At 49.2% G+C, this 15,858-nt stretch overlaps 1 protein-coding gene across 1 annotated transcript in view; it reads right to left on the reverse strand.

Moving 5' to 3' along the window:
• Positions 1 to 4,068: 4,068 nt before the first annotated feature.
• The window catches only part of LOC108523797 (lysine-specific demethylase 5C-like), a 19,494-nt gene continuing 7,704 nt past the window's right edge, over positions 4,069 to 15,858 (reverse strand). The window contains 15 exon segments of the mRNA XM_017864572.1: positions 4,069 to 5,248; positions 5,353 to 5,552; positions 5,699 to 5,768; positions 6,054 to 6,653; positions 6,848 to 6,985; positions 7,150 to 7,329; positions 7,833 to 7,971; positions 8,611 to 8,866; positions 8,869 to 8,968; positions 9,696 to 9,801; positions 10,398 to 10,545; positions 10,671 to 10,795; positions 10,884 to 11,065; positions 13,460 to 13,654; positions 13,764 to 13,883. Of these exon segments, the coding sequence (XP_017720061.1) occupies positions 4,883 to 5,248; positions 5,353 to 5,552; positions 5,699 to 5,768; positions 6,054 to 6,653; positions 6,848 to 6,985; positions 7,150 to 7,329; positions 7,833 to 7,971; positions 8,611 to 8,866; positions 8,869 to 8,968; positions 9,696 to 9,801; positions 10,398 to 10,545; positions 10,671 to 10,795; positions 10,884 to 11,065; positions 13,460 to 13,654; positions 13,764 to 13,883 (2,925 nt within the window). The 3' untranslated portion in view covers positions 4,069 to 4,882.

Genomic DNA, 15,858 nt, shown 5'->3' on the forward strand with positions numbered 1-15,858 from the left:
AAAAAAAAAAAAATTGTCTCACAAATCTAAAGATGGAGACAAATAGTAGTTAAGAAGCCATACTCAAAGAGCCTCTTTCATATATGGGCCTGATTTAGATGTTCTGGATTTTGGGGCAATGCTGTGACTGAATGAGACTTTTAGAGACTCTGGGAAGTGGTGAATGTATTTTGCATGTGGAAGTAACATGAATCACCAGGACCAGTGGAAAAACTATAGTAGTCAGTCTCCAAGATGACCTCCAATGACCCTCCCTCCCCCGCCTCCTGGTATTCACACCTTTGTGTAATCCCCTCCCATTGAGTGTGGCCTGGACCTAGTAACTGACCTACTTTTTTGTTTTTGTTCTTGTTCCCCCGCCTCCCCCAGACGGAGTTTTCACTTGTTGCCCAGGCTGGAGTGCAATGGCACGATCTCGGCTCACCGCAACCTCTGCCTCCGGGGTTCAAGCAATTCTCCTGCCTCAGCCTCCTGAGTAGCTAGAATTACAGGCATGTGCGACGACACTCAGCTAATTTTGTATTTTTAGTAGAGATGGGGTTTCTCCATGTTGGTCAGGTTGGTTTGGAACTCCCGACCTCAGGTGATCCGCCCCTCTCGGCCTCCCAAAGTGCTAGGATTACAGACGTGAGCCACCGCGCCCGGCAGTAACTGACTTACTTCTAACGAATAGAATATTGCAAAAGTGATGGGATGTCACATCTGAGATTAGGTTATGAAGACTATGAGTTCTGTCTGGCATGTGGGCACTCTCCTTCTATCTCTAGTTCATCTTACTTGATTGCTGTGATGAAGCAAGCTGCCATATTGTGAGCCACCCTATGAAAAGGTGCACGTGGCAAGGAACCTGAGAATGACCCCCAGCCAACAGCCAGCAAGACTGAATATGCCAACAGCCACATGAAAGCGTGAAAGCAGATCCTTCCCCAGCCAAGCCTTGAGATGACTGTAGCCCCAGCTCACACCCTGCTGGCTGTGAGACCCTGAAATAGAAACTCAGCTAAGTTGTGCCCAGATTCCTAACCACAGGACTGTGAAATAAAATTGTTTTAAGCCACTGTTTTTGAGGTAATTTGTTATGTAGCAAATATATAACCAATAGAGATAGGCGTGGAGGTTATGCACCTTGGCAATATGAACTTCTAACCTACCAAGGCCACTGTGGCCCTAGCACTGCTGAATTCCCAACCTACCAACAGCAGAGATCAACACTGAGCTCCCACTGTGAACTATTTCCTGATGGCAGGCTGATTACTTTGGACCCCTTCTGTCTAGCCTTAGGGTCACAGAGATTTGGTGAAAATCCCAGCTCTGCCAGACTGATACGCCTAGGTGAGGCCTGTTTTCCTAGGGGTCTGTTTCCTGTGTCTGTTGGGGACTTTGTGAAATATCTCAAATGGAGCTGAGCACCCAGGTGGAGGTTCACAAGGGGCTGTTCCCCTCCCTTTCATGTGAGTGCCCCAGGGGCAAGAACCCTGTTCCTCTGCTTCCTAACTCCTCTTCTCCCATCACAATTTCAGGTCTTCTGGGAAGCATGGTTAGTTAGCGTCTGCCCCTTCAAGGACCCACTGACCATGTACCTCAGACCCCGGGCGCCACTCCCAAGGGGTAGTATCCTGTACCACTGGACTCTGCAACGGAAACAGAGTTCATATGCACAGTGTGAGGCTCCAACTGATGCTCCTACCTCCTTCTTTCTAAAACTAGACTGCGGGCCCTTGGCCTGGAAGTGGAGACAGACTGAGGCCTGGGCCTTGCCTTCCCTCCAGAAGCTCCAGAGCTTGGGGGTGGGAGGAGAGACAGACCTATTAATCTTAGAGTGTTTCAGACACCATGTAAGGCACAGGTGGAGGCACTAAGGAGAACGGGAAGAAGGGTTCAGTTGGGCCTGAAGGAAGAGTTTCGGTAAAGTCCTTAATAGAAGTGATGTCTCTTCCCATCCCCTTGTCACCTGCAGATTCAGGAGCCATCCTGAGGGATGTGGCAACATTTGGGAGGACTCGGCAGCTAGGTGATATCTCTATAATAGAAAATGACTTTGAGGTGAGAAGATACCCACTGCTTCCCTGACCTCATTCTCCCCAGCCCCTTATCTGAGGTGGAGGGGGTCCCCTGAGCCAGTCCCCCTCCCTTTCTAGGGGAGTGTCTGGGAAAGAGGGCAGATTTGGAACCAGAGAAAGCTCTCTGGAAGGGGTTAGATTTGATCTGGGTCTTGCAGGATGATGGCCAGGGCCTCTCCTGCAGAGTTCATGGAATGCATGTCTGCTGTGAAGGAGACAGTGTGTGAGGGATGGGACAGGGATGTGCCAACATGGTAAAGGCGGTCTGAAAACTGGTGAAGGATGGGCCTATACCTGGGAGGCCCCCATCCTGGGCCAAGCAGTTCTCTAACCTGGGAGTTGCTTCAGGTTGTAGGCACCATCTCTTCCTCTCCTGTCTGGCCACTTCCTGAGCCCTTTCCTGCCCATCCCAGCTCTCACACTCACCTCTCCTGTCAGCTCCTCCAACCCCCTTTTCATGATCAATTCCAGCCTTTTGGTCAGCCTTTTCCCCTGGACTGAGACCTGGGGTCAAACTGGACCCGACAGGGTTGTCCAAGGACTCCTCTCTCTCTCCTTACTTATATAGCCTAGGGTCCCAACTGGGAGACTAGATGAAGCAGGGCTGAGCCAGACCCTCCCACCAATCAAAGCTGCAGAAGAGGGCGGGCTTTCTTATTTACCACTAGGTTCCTATCAACTGCAAATATTGGGAAGGGGGAATGAAACCCATGAACGTTCAAATGAGAAAGCAAAATAAGAGTAGCAGTGTGCTAAGCTCCTGGGCTAGCAATCAGGACCCAGCCTTTAGCCTTCAGCCTCCTCACAGCCCCTTGAGAGGAGGGAAAGCCCTTGAGGCAGGCATGATGGGAAGCTAACTGGCTTAGCAGGGCTTCCATGCTCTTGCTTCCTCCTTTGTATCCTCATATCATGGGGCAGACTCCAAACACACAACACTCAAGACCACAAAGAATGGTTCTTAGCCTTTGGAGGGTCAAGGATCCCTTTATAAATCTGATACAAGCTGGTTAGTCTTCTTGTCAGAAAAACACATGCATGCAAACACCCACAAAAACATGTAAACAATCTGTTGATGGTCCCTGATTTAGTCCAGCACCTCATCTTAAAGACTTTGGGACTCAGAAGGGAGATCTTTCCAACCACTATGGGACCATTAATGGGCTTGAAACCACTATGTTAAGTGAAAGAAGCTAGACACAAAGGATCACATATTATACGATTCCATTTATGTAAAATGTCCCAAAGAGGCAAATGGGATGAGGGGTAAAGGATACCTAAGGGATATGGAGTTTCTTTCTGCAGTGATGAAAATGTTCTAAATTTTTTTTTTTTTTTTTTTTNTAATTGTATACTTTTAAGTGGGTGAACTGTATGGTATGTACATTGTATCTCAATAAGCTGTCTTTAAAAAGTGAACTCAGGGGTTGCAAATGACCACACATCTGAGCTTTAGTCCCCATTCATCAGGGGCATAACCTGTGGAGAAAAATCAGGGAATTATGCAGTATATGGGTTAGACAGGAAAACATTCTAGAAAGAACGAGATTCTACGTATAATCTTAAGGGCAATAAAACATCATGGAAGGTTTTAAGCAGTATATAATCAGATCTACACTTTAGAAATCCCCCAAATCACTGAATTGTACATTTCAAACAAGTGAATTTTATGGTATGTAAATTATATCTCAATAAAGCCATTGAAAAAAAAATCCCTTTGGGAGCTTGAGGAGGATAAACTGGAGGGCATCAACTGGGGGAGGCTGTGGTGTAGGAGTCTGGGTGAGCGGGCTGAGCCCATCTGTTTGGACTTGAGGGAAAATGGCTTGGGGTTAGTCAGGGGAGGATCAGAATGTCTTGCCCAAGGTTAAGAAGCTGGTGGAACTTGATTTCAGAACCCAGAGCTCCCTGGCTTCAGCCCTAGTGCTCCCGCCAGCACTACAGCTGCTCCACTGACTGGTGATGGAAGCACTGTCCTCCCCGTCTAAGAGAAATGCACTTCAGAAACATGTTTCCAAAAAATGTTTCTAAGGGTTTTATTTCTAACAAGAGGAAAATAATAAAATAAAATTAAAATAGGCTTCAGTTGGAACCAAGTTTCTTGTTTTGCTTTTTTTTTTTCTTTTGAACAAATTAATTACACACCAACAATCTTTTTTTATTACAACATGAACCCAGGAGGAGGAAAGGAGACAGGGGAGGACAGGGAGGGAGGATTGAGGTGGTTGTGAGGACAAGCACCAAAAGCTTTCTTCAGATCACAGGGAGCCCTGTTCAGCTCCCCAGCCAAATTCCTTTAAAATAAAAAACTGTGAGCACGGCTATGTGAAGTTTCCTCCTCCTGGGTGGAACAGTCAGGGGAAGGGAGAGGGAGAAGGGGTAGGAAGGAAGGAAAACAGGGGAGGAGAGTGGGGGCAGGGGTTAGTGTAGCATGGCCTGGCCAGGACCAGAACTGGGGAGAGAAGGGAGAGGAGAGTCCCCCAGTTTGCATATACACTGGCCTTGTCTCTGGAATGGTGATGGCCCAGCCCCAGCCACCCCCCTGCCCACCAGCCCATCCATCTATCTGCCTCAGGTGTCTGGGAATGCTGGTTAGAGGCTACCAGGGAGGGAAGACTCCAGGGGCTGGCCCCCAGGAGCTGAGGTCTGAACAATACCTTGGAGTCAGAATACAAAAGTCAAGGGACTCAGGGGTGGGCGGGTAGGGGGGATGGCCACCCCCCTACCTGCCCACCCCCTGAGAAGCAGGCTTGATGGTCAGAAAGAGGATCCTTGAGGCCGAAGGGGGGGGTCTCTGTCAGGGTCTGTGCTAGGCTCAGCCACTGTCACAACTGTTGCTGAGGCGGCTGCAGTGGGCAGGGCAGATGCAGCCGGGGAGTCAGAGTGGAGAAAGGGGCCAAGGGGCCTGAAGTGGTCCCTTCCGCCGGTTCCAAGCCATTCTGGTTCTCCTGGGTGCTGGGGCTGCCAGTGGTGGGGATGGGTGCAGGGGGGCCCTCACCCCCAGTCTCCTCCTCCAGCTCTTCCTCCTCCTGGACCTCCTCAGCCTCTGGCCCTGAGCTCCGTACCCTCTTTGGCTCTAGCTCCTCTCGGGCTGGGTCATCGCCCTCCCCACCCCGATCCACCTTCCGCCGCCGCCGCCTCTCCAGGGCCCGGCCCCGAGCCCGACTCCCGTGACGCTCTGCCTTCTCCAGCTGTGATTACAGATAGGCAGAAAGACAGGTTGTGGGCCAGTGGTCAGGCCTGGGCTCCCTACTCGGTCTGACCTCCTGGCCCGGCCCATGACCCCTCTCCTCACCTCCAGAAGTGTGCGGATCCTCTCCAAGTCTGGGGGCTGTCCAGCCTGCAGCAGCTGCCAGATGCTGTGGTTCTCATCCAGGGTCACCTCGAGCAGGTCCCCCTCCATCATGAGCTCCTCCAAGGGGGCCCGGGTGGCCTCAGGCAGTTCCAACACAGGACCAGTCAACTGTGGCAATAGCGAGGACAGCAGCTCCAGATCTAGGAGGTTGCAGAAACAAGCTGTGTTAAGAGGCTGCCCTTGGTCTTATCCCCACCACTACAACAGAGCTGAGGACTACATGGGTCACTCTGGTGAAATGCAGTCAACAGCCTACCCATACCACACCTAGACCTACCTCTCTTACCTGAGCCCTCCTCCAGGGCTACCTTCTCAGGACTGGTCACACTGTCTCCATTCTCCAGTAAGCCTTCGACCTGCGAAGGAGAGCAAGAATAGGTAGGGGTGACTGAACTGAAGAACCAGGCCCTATTCCTCCTCCGCCAACCCCAAACTTGAGACCCTCTGCTTTCTGGAGGAGGAGGGAAGACAGGCTGCCAGCAGGGAGCAGAGTCTAGGAATCTGGACAGATGCAGAATGGAGTAGGAAAGCTGGTCCAAAGAAAACTGAAAATTGGAGAACAAGGGGCAGGGCCGAGCCTAAACTGGGGTAGGGGCTAGGAGACAAGAATCTGAGGACAAGAGCTGGGCTGAGTAGCTCACCTTAGGCATATCCTTGCCACTGCCCTCTCTGAGGGGGTCAGAAGCAGGGGCTGCAGGGTAGTTAGGAGGCTCCTCAGGTCTGGGTTCAGCCTGTAGCCGTTGGCGGAGCTCCGCCAGCCGTCCCAACAGAGCAGTCACATCTTCAGAGGCCAGAGCCTGCCTGGCGCGGCCTTGCCAGCTGATGGCCCTCTCTGTGAGGCACTGCAGGGCCTCGCCCTCGGGCAGCCGCACAGGCAGTCTCTGCAGGGCTACCAGCAGTGCCAGGATGGTCTCCAGGCGTGGGCGCCTTGAGCGCATACACAGTGGACACAGGAATTTGGTGTCCCATTCCCACCAGGCCAGCAGTAGGGATGAGGTGGGATTGGGCCTCGGAGAGCTGAGGAGGCGAGGCACTGACACACACCGCCCATGGAACCAGTCCTGACACAGGTCACACTGCAGAGCTCCCGCCCCAGCCGGCACCTGCCCACACACACAGATAGAGGTTGTAGAGGAGGCCGTGGTCGATGATGCCAGTGGACTGGGCTTGGCCGAATTGGTGCGACGCAGCTGCAGGATACCCTCCTTCTCCTTCTGTTCCCCCTCCTTGAAGGCCACGATCTGCCATACCCAGGACAGGAACAAAGTGGGTCAGCAGCCTATCCCTTCCCTTCTCTGCTCCCGCCCCCACTTAACACCCCTACTCCCAAACCAGGAGAACTGAGGCTCAGTGGACAAGCGGTCTATGCATGACCACCCAGCTCAGACTCTATCATCACCAAGCCCTTCTCCCCATCTGTGTCTAAGCTCCTTACCACAGAGCCTGGGTCCCTGAGGTCCTGCGCAGACAGCCCCAGCAACTCTGTGTCAGATTTGTACAACCCCAGCTCCTTCTCCATCCACCGGCTGCGCTTGGTGCTGTCTGAGCCAGCGTCTGCACACGGGCAGAGAACCTGAGGCAGGCACACAGAGAGGGAATGACTGGGCTTCCCTTACATCCCCTGCCCTCTCCTTCCCTCCCTGGTGCCCCCACAAAACCCATGTTATCTCATGAGCCATCTCATAGAAGCTAGGGCAGGCGTTAAGAGATGCTGTAGGTCAAGGTCCCAGGCCTCACCTCCAGCAGCGTGTAGCAAGAATTTTTCTTGAGGAAGGTCTTGGAGGCCTTCTCCCTCCAGGAGTGCGCTGTCAGTACCTGTAGCTCTAGCTGTCTCAGCTCCTCCAGCCCCACAGGTAGGTCCCGGCCCACAGCTACTAGGCCCTCCAAGTCATCCAGGCACGGGTAGTGGTCACCATTCTAGTGACAAGGGCGAGAGACAGCTCAGTTCAACTTGCCAATGCTACTGATGCTTACTCTGTGCCTGGCCCTGAGCTGGAAAGATGAACTGGGCTGTCTTGAGGGAGAAAAAAAACAGGTGTCATCCTAAGGAACACACACTTGGCTCTCTCCCACAACACCAGCATCTTCTGACTGGCTCAGCCCTAAGTATCTCATCAGCCTTCTGTTGTAGTTTGCCTCTTCTCCTCTCCTCCACGCCCCTGCCCTGCTCAGTCCCATACCACCTGCCTTCCTGGCCCACCAATCTCATCCTAACCAGTGCCCTCTCTTCCTTCAGGCCAGCCTCACACTATTCCTCTCACCCTGCTCATCAGGCACATTTTGCCTCCTGACTACATGCCATGCCCCCTTCCTCTCTCCAGCCAACCCAAACCATCCCAGCAACCCAGCACATCCCACTGTATATGCCATCTCTTCCCAGCTGGACTGAAGGCCTGGGGTGGGAGTGGCAGGGTCCTCACTTGGATCTCATCAACATCAGCAATCCAGGCCCGGGCCTTAGCAAGAGCCTCCTTGAGAGCCTGGATGTTGGGCAGGTGAACAGGGATGTTTTCCGCTTCACGGATTATGGCCTCAAGTGTGGCTGGTGGATGCTTCTGCCTAAAGGTAGGGAAAAAAAAGAACACTCAGTCTGATGTGGTCTGCCTGACCAGAAGCCCAGCCTGACCACCAGATATATCTGCATGGGCCCCTTGGGTGTCTGTTATTCCTGCTGCCACTTGGGCCTACTTGCTTGTATTCTGCCTAAGGGTAGCTGCCAGTCCCTGCTTCCCCAAGACCGCATGCATCCAACTTCATCCTTCTGCCATAGCTCTTGCGCCTCTGTTTGTCTGCCAGTCTCCTGGCCTGCTGGCAATGCCTACATACACAACCTGTATTACGTAATCTGTTGCTGCAGTTTGTCAACTACCCTTTGTGGGGTCTTTCTACCAACATCTGCTCATCTGCCTGTCACTTGGGCTTCTGGGTATGCGCACATTAGCCTGTAGTGCTAGTCTTCTAGATAATCTCTATCTGTGCATTTCTGCTTCTCCGTCAGCCTCTCTCTGCCTTTAAGTATACAGTTTAAAAAAAAAAAAAACAAAAACGACAAGATAGGGAACAAAAGAGGGGAGAGTCAATACAGTAACACAGGAGTGTGATACCTAAGGCCACCCATGGGAATCATCCTCTGGGTCTCCATTCAACTTTGATGTTTGGAATAGGGAAGGGAAGAAGAGAAGCAGCAGCTGGACCTACCTGGCCTCCAGGCAGAGGTGGGCTTTCTCCTCCCAGCGTTCAGCAATGGTCAGCAGCTCCTGCAGCTCGGCCTGGGCTTTATCCACAGCAGGGCTAGGGGCTACACTGGCACCCGCGACCAACAGTCCTCGCATGACAGCCAAGGTGCCCCTTCGGGCTGAGGGGGCCAGTGTGCGTTTCACCTCATCCAGCCATCGCGCCTGTTCCACCTGCCGCTGGAGCTGCTGGGCCTCAGGCACCTCCACCCCCAGCTGCCGCCCCTCTCCAACAGGGACTGCAGTAGCCCTGGACTGGAGGGCAGTGAGGCCAGGGCCTCACGAGCCTCAGCCTGGAAGGCCTCCACCTGTTCCAGAATACCCTACCAGGACACAGGATGAAGAACAAACTCCTCAGCTGGGCCCACTGAGGAATTCCACCACCAGATGGAACCTTGTCCCACCTACCTTCTTAACCTCCAAGCTTTTGGGGCAAAGGAGCCTAACATGGACTGGGTTCTCCTTCTCCAAGCCCTAAGACAGTGGAGGTTCCTAACACTGACTGCTCATTAGAATGCCCTGGGGAATTTGTTAAGAATGCAGATTCCTGGGCCCCACACTTAGAGATTCTTAATTAACTAACAATTATTAAACTATGCTTTATTTAACTTTTCAGAGGGCTCTGTTCTCAGGGCACCAAGAAACCTCCCTGCCCTAAAAATTGCTATGCTTAGTCCTCACATAAACCCTCGCGCTCACCACCGTGGGGTCTGTTGCCCTCTCCATCTCACTCCTCCTCCACTTTCATGAATTCCCCTCCACTTTCCAAGCCCAACAAGCACCCCTGTTACCTCCTCCTCCTCTATCCCTCCTCCAGGAAACCTTACCTGGACTCTGTATCCTGTACTCATACCCTTGCCACCTGACCCTCAAGGCCCATTTCTAACAGGCAGTCACTAGACCCTTGCCTCACCCCTCCACCTGTTCTTTTCTCACATGTGTGTCCAGTCTCGCCTGAACACTTTAAGTTTTTGAAAGGAGCCAAGCGTAGCCTGCTGCTCAGGTCCCCCAGTCCCCTTGATCCCTCACCAGCACTCCAAGCATCCTCACCTTGACATCCCCAATCTGGTGCATGGCACAAGGCAGGTTGTTCATCTGGTCCAGAAAGGCCCGGAGCTCAGCCAGGGTCATCTGCAGACCCGCCACCCTGTGGGGGCTATGGAGTATCACATGTGAGGTTTCAGGTCCAAACCCAGTGCCCTCCCTCCATGTCTACGCTAAGACCCAACACCTTTCTTCACCATACCTGTCCACCTTGATCTCGCATATTTCAAATTTGCCCCAACTGCCCAGGTTAGAGGGAAGGTTTTAAATCATAGAGCATGTTCATATTATGAGGGGAAAGAATTAGAAACTAATGGGTTGTAACAAGAGCTACACTTTGCAATCCATCCTCTACTGTGAACTCTAAAGCTGTGTAGCAGGGATCAGGTTTATACATCTGTGTCCTGTTCTTACCCGTAAACCTCCCACAAAACCCCTCAGCCTCTCTCTCAGGCCACTTCCAGGTACTGATAAAAAATAAACACTTCTAGCTTTCTTAATCAAGGAGGCTCTCCTCTCCTTTCTAGGTGGCCTGGTCTCCTTGCCCTCCCCAACACCTTCCAGGCCATCTCACACTCTTGTGCCTGGCAGCTTCCTGATGATGTCCATTCTGCCAAATGGTATTCACAGTCTACCCCTTGTAGCACTTTTCCTAGGTGCTGGATCCTCAGCACCTTATGTGTGCCCCGACTCCTCATGCTGTCATACCCAGCTTCCTGGCCGCTGACCAGTCCCAGAGCTCGGGACACGCAAGCCTCTGCCTCACTCAGGCAGTTCTTTAGTTGCTGCAGCAGCTCACTATTAGGAAACCTCCGCTCACGGGCTTCAGACTCTAGTGCCCTCAGTTCTTCAAGGCCTGGAAGAAGAATGAGGGCAGCAAGGAGTAGGCAGTATTGAATAAAGGCAGAGGAAGGGGGTCAGAGTACAGAAGAAAGGGAATAGAACTTGCCTGTGGAGTCCCTCCATCCCCCCATCACTCACTGCGCTTCCGCCCATCCTCCACCTCCAGGGCCACTCGCACTTTGTTGGCCCAGGTGTCAAAGGACTCAGCCCGAACCTTCAGCTTATGCAGCATGGCAGGAAGCTCATCCAAGGTATACCGATACCTGGAGGAAGAGGGCAGGCAAGAGCATGTCTGGCCCAGCTCTGCATCCTCCTTCTTGCCCCACTTCCTCCAGAAAGGCCCACGCTCACCGCAGGTACTGCCGGCTACTGGAGCACTTGCAGAGATCATTGATGTGGGAAAGGCAGACAAGGCCGTCTGGGCAGTCGTAGCAGGCCAGGGCTGACAGGAAACACGTAGTCTTGCACTTGATACACTGGCGTTCATCATCTGGGAGCAGCTCGAAAGCCTCTCGCTCAGCCTCTGTGATGCCCTAAGGGCATTTAACCCATGCGTTATATATAACCAGAACCAGGTAGCAGAATCCTCCATCTCAGCCACCACCGACCCCTACTTTAGACTCAAATCTATGCTGAGGGTCATAGGGTTTAAGAGGCCAAACCCCAGGGAGCATACCTGCCCTTTGTAAAGTCGAGACTCTCAAAGCTAGGGGAATCAGATAAACCAGGGCAAGATCAGTGTGAGCTGAGTCGGATAATTTTATAGAGGAAGAAAAATCAGGTAAGATCCAGATCAGCAGAAAGGGCCTTGTGGGTGAGAAGTGAGGAAAGTGGTGGACCAAGATACCAGAGAGGTGGCACTGTGTGGAAGTGGCCAAGGGACAGGCCTGGCTAGTTATGTGTACTGGGGAACAATATCGGCTTCCAGTTACTCAGCGCCCACTGTGTTCCAGGCACCACGCTGGCCACTTAGTAGGCAGGAGATACTTGTGCACATATATAACTTAGAGAAATTCAACTGCACGTGCTTGTGTTCAGGGTTTAAAGAGATATAATAATTTTCTCCCAACAATATGGCTTCCAAACCTAATCCAATGACTTCATCTGTTGCTCAGATAAAGAAAAAGCACTCCATTTCAAAATGAAGAAAAGCTGGCTATGTTGGAGTAATTGAGAGACAACCCAGTGCGTATATCTAACGGGCAATTTTAGGGATTTTAATGGGAAATGTTGACTCTAACAGTTTTTGCCTTACACACCAACTTTAACACCTAACCTCTGCATAAGTTATGAGCCCAAATCCCACTCTGCCACTTATATGCTATGTGATCATGAGTAAATCATTTAACGTCTCTGGGTCTGTTTCATTATCTAGTAAGATGGAGATAAACAGTATCATCCTTGTTGGGTTGTTATGAGGATTAACAAAAACAAAGCAGCTATGGAATCAGACAGGTATATCGGCAATTAGATTTGGTGTTCATCAAATACTTACTGTTATTAGCTCTAATTTTCAGATAAGAATATATATTCCACAGGTCTATCTCATTTTGCTAAGGCAGAAACTAAGTCTTAGGGTCAGTAACTTGCCAAACTGAGTTAATTTTGACTCTAAAGTCAGAAAATATTCTAAGGATGAAGTCTCTAGGGTTTTTTTTTTTGACTATGGACTCTTGAGAATTGGATGTAAACTATGAGTCCTCTTCCCAGAAACATACTTAAATACACATACAGTCTCTTATAGGATTCCAAGACTATGGTGTTCAGAATGCTTCTCTGAGGTAAGGGCCAAGTGTGAAGAATTCTGAATGTCAAGATGAGAAAGTCTATTCTCCCCACCTTGCTTTGGCTCCTTCCCACAGCTTGGCACAGCCACATGGCCATCATTTAATAACAGTACTGAACAGAGTGAGAAAATGATGTCTGGAAAAGCCCAGGGACTCAACAACTAACATCACGACTGAGAGGCCCCAGACTTCCAACACTACTGTAGCTATAGCTCTCCCTATAGCCCACACTCACAGGAAAGCTATAAATGAGCTTTAAAGTAAGAAAGTATTACCCTAAATAGGCAGCAAGGGATCCCACAGAACCAGCACTCCTTTGTAATCTTATGAAAGACTCTCACAAAGTCAATTCCCTAACTGGGCAAGTGTGAAATTTGAAGATGATGGCTGAAACTACACAAGTGGACTTTAGAGCTCTGTAGCAGCTTTCACTCAGCTACACACACAACTGACACAAGCTTACAAGAAATCAATTAAAGCAGGACCACCTTCTACTTGATAATATTATTGCCCTAGCTTGAGTTACTGAAACATCTGCATGTAATAAAATAGCAATTCCTGAGAAACATTCCATATTTCAGTTTCTTCATGTATTAACATTATCAATAATAGCAGCTGCAACATTGCAAAGGCAATGTTAGAGAGATGGTTTTCACATAAATCACCTTACTCTAACTTTACATCTTGCAAGTTAGATATTTATTCCCATTTTAGAGTGGGAAAGTGAGATATGAAAGATCAAGTAACTTGATACAGTCACCTAGATAATCAGCAGTGAGGTTTCATATGCCAGTCTATTTTGCTGGGTCATTTAAATAATGATAAATAGCTGCTATACCAGTACCTGTCATGGGTCAGTCACTAAACAAACATTATCTTTAATCCAATCAACTATCCAAAAAGATAAGCATTATCATAACCCCATTTTTCAGATGGGAAAACTGACAATGAAGTAAATCGACTTAAGCAAGGTTGCTAGTAAAGGGTATAGCAGAGAATGGTATGTGGTTTTCAATTAAGATGCATCTAGTTCTTTTCACTACACTCCAAGAGTAGAGGCTACATCTTCTTGGTGCTGCTGCCTCTGCCTCCCCGAACTTCCACCAGAATAGGGTGCTTGATCTGGGGTACTCTCCCCACCTTCTCCAGCAGGGCCTTTCGTAGACGCCGCTCTTCTTGCACCATGATGAACATCTCCTTATGCACAGCTGCCGCCAGGTTCAGGTCTAGCTTCTCTGGGCAGGCAGCCATCTTGCAGATAAGCTCCTCATGGGAGAAGACGCAGTATCTCCGGAGCCGGCGGTAGTGTTCAATGCACTGGCGCCCAGCAGGCAACTGTGGGCAGGTTCAAGATTGAGTGTGGCCAAGTCTGGCGGCCATGATGCCCCAGCTTCTCCACAACCCTCCTGCTTCTCCCCCCAATCTCACCACATTCTAGACTCACCCAGTCGGCAGTGCAAAAGTTGACGGCCTCGGCAAAGTTGTAGCCTTGGTTGAAGCCGCTGTGGTAAGCACGAGGGAAAGTGATGACAAATTCTCCTGCACACTGGTTTGTGCGGACAACCTGAGGAACAAGAAAGGCCATGGCTGTTGAGACAGAGATTTTCCTGTATGCAGACCTGACTTAAGTGCAAGGTCATTAAGGAGACAAAAGCCTCAGGGAACACAGTCTGACAACAGAATCCCAGACTCTCCAACTCTGAAAGGAAGGACCACTGGTCTCTGCTCTCAAGGTTTTGATGTGTATTGAGATGACAGGGAGATCTGAGATTTAAAAATGTATGTCAAAGTATTCCAACTTCCTTTAGTAATTTTGCAAAATTATAAATATCACTTTTAATTAGGCTGGACAAGCTTTTTTAGTTATTTACTTTCATCAGTTATATATGCAGTTTTAAGAGTCAAATGGCTCTATAAAGATCTGTTATAAAATCTGCTAGCCTTGATATTCTCCCTTCCCCAGACCCAATCACTTCTACCTCTTCTGATTATTTTGGTGTTGATAACTACCTTAAATAACATGCTTCTAGACTGTTAAAAATAGCCTCCTGTTTCTCAATTTGCTTAGTTTTTTATGCATATATCCCTAACTTTCTGACCAATATTCAAATCTCTTTTCCTATCAATTTTCACCTTTCTGTAACAGTCTCTCATGCAACCTTCTGATCTGTCCCAATCTGGACCAGCTGTCCTCCCTGGATCATCACTTTCTTGTGACAGATCTCCTATTTCCTAGATCCCATGTCTTCCTCGTTCTTGGTTTATTCCTTTGCTATGCTTAAGAACATCCTCCAACAGTTTCCTAAGAAATGGTGTGAAGAACCTACTTTTCTTTTTTTAAAAAAAGTCTCTATTCTTACTCTCACACTTGACTGTATATAGAATTCTAAGATGAAAATCCTTTTTTTAAAACTCCCATAGTTGTTGACTCAGAAAATAATTTTAAAGGCACACTGCTCTGATCTTCTAGTGCTACTGTTGAAAAGTTTGAAGCCATTCTGATTTCTAATGCTTTGATAAGCATTTGAAACCTGTTTCTCTCTCGAGCTTATAGGATTCTTCTGGTCTCAGTGTTTGACATGGAAATTTACAAGATACATCTTGGTATGAATTTCTTTTCACTCTTGTACTGGGTAGGCCCATTGACTCTGGAAAATCGATTCTCCAGTTCAGGGAAATTTTCTTGAATGATTTCATTAATGATTTCATCCTCTCAGTTTTCATCTATTTTCTTTTTATAACTCCTATTTGAATACTGAACCTCCTAGAAAAATTCCCTATTTTTTCTACCCTTTTCCATCTTTTTACTCTATTTTTTTGAAGATTTCCTCAACTATCTTTCAAAAGTGGAAAACATACACTTTTTACATTGTTCATTTTTGCTATCATAATTTTGTTTGCATATGCTATTTTTTAAACAGTATTCTGGTCTTCATTCATGTTTACAGTATATGCTTTTCTTTTGAAGTTTATTTATCCCTGCCTAGCCTCTGTATCTCCAAGTTGCTTCTGTTTTTTGGGGGTTTATTTTTTAGGGTTTCCTCAGTTGTTGTTGTTTTTGTTTTTGACACAGAGTCTCACTCTGTCGCCCAGGCTGTAGTGCAGTGGCACGATTTCGGCTCACTGCAACCTCCGCCCCCCGGGTTCAAGTGATTCTCCTGCCTCAGCCTTCCAAGTAGCTGGGATTACAGGCATACGCCACCACGCCGTATTTTTAGTAGAGACGGGGTTTTGTCATGTTGGCCAGGCTGGTCTCAAACTCCAGACCTCAGGAGATCCACCCGCCGTGGCCTCCCAAATTGCTGGGATTACAGGCGTGAGCCATTGTGCCAGCCTCTCAGTTGTTTCCTGTGGCTGCCTGCTTATATTTAAGAGGAAGAGATTAAAAAGCTGAATGGAAGCTCTGAGTACACAGATGAAGCTTGTCAACTGTAAGCTTCACTGTAGGGTGATCTAGCTAAGTCATTTAGTTTGGGAAACTCCAGGTCTTTCCTCGCAGGCCAGTCAGATTCCTCAGAGAAAACCCTCTTTTTTTTTTT

This window comes from Rhinopithecus bieti, unplaced genomic scaffold (assembly GCF_001698545.2).
Source record: "Rhinopithecus bieti isolate Rb0 unplaced genomic scaffold, ASM169854v2 scaffold_78147, whole genome shotgun sequence".
In the NCBI taxonomy this organism is placed as follows: domain Eukaryota; kingdom Metazoa; phylum Chordata; class Mammalia; order Primates; family Cercopithecidae; genus Rhinopithecus; species Rhinopithecus bieti.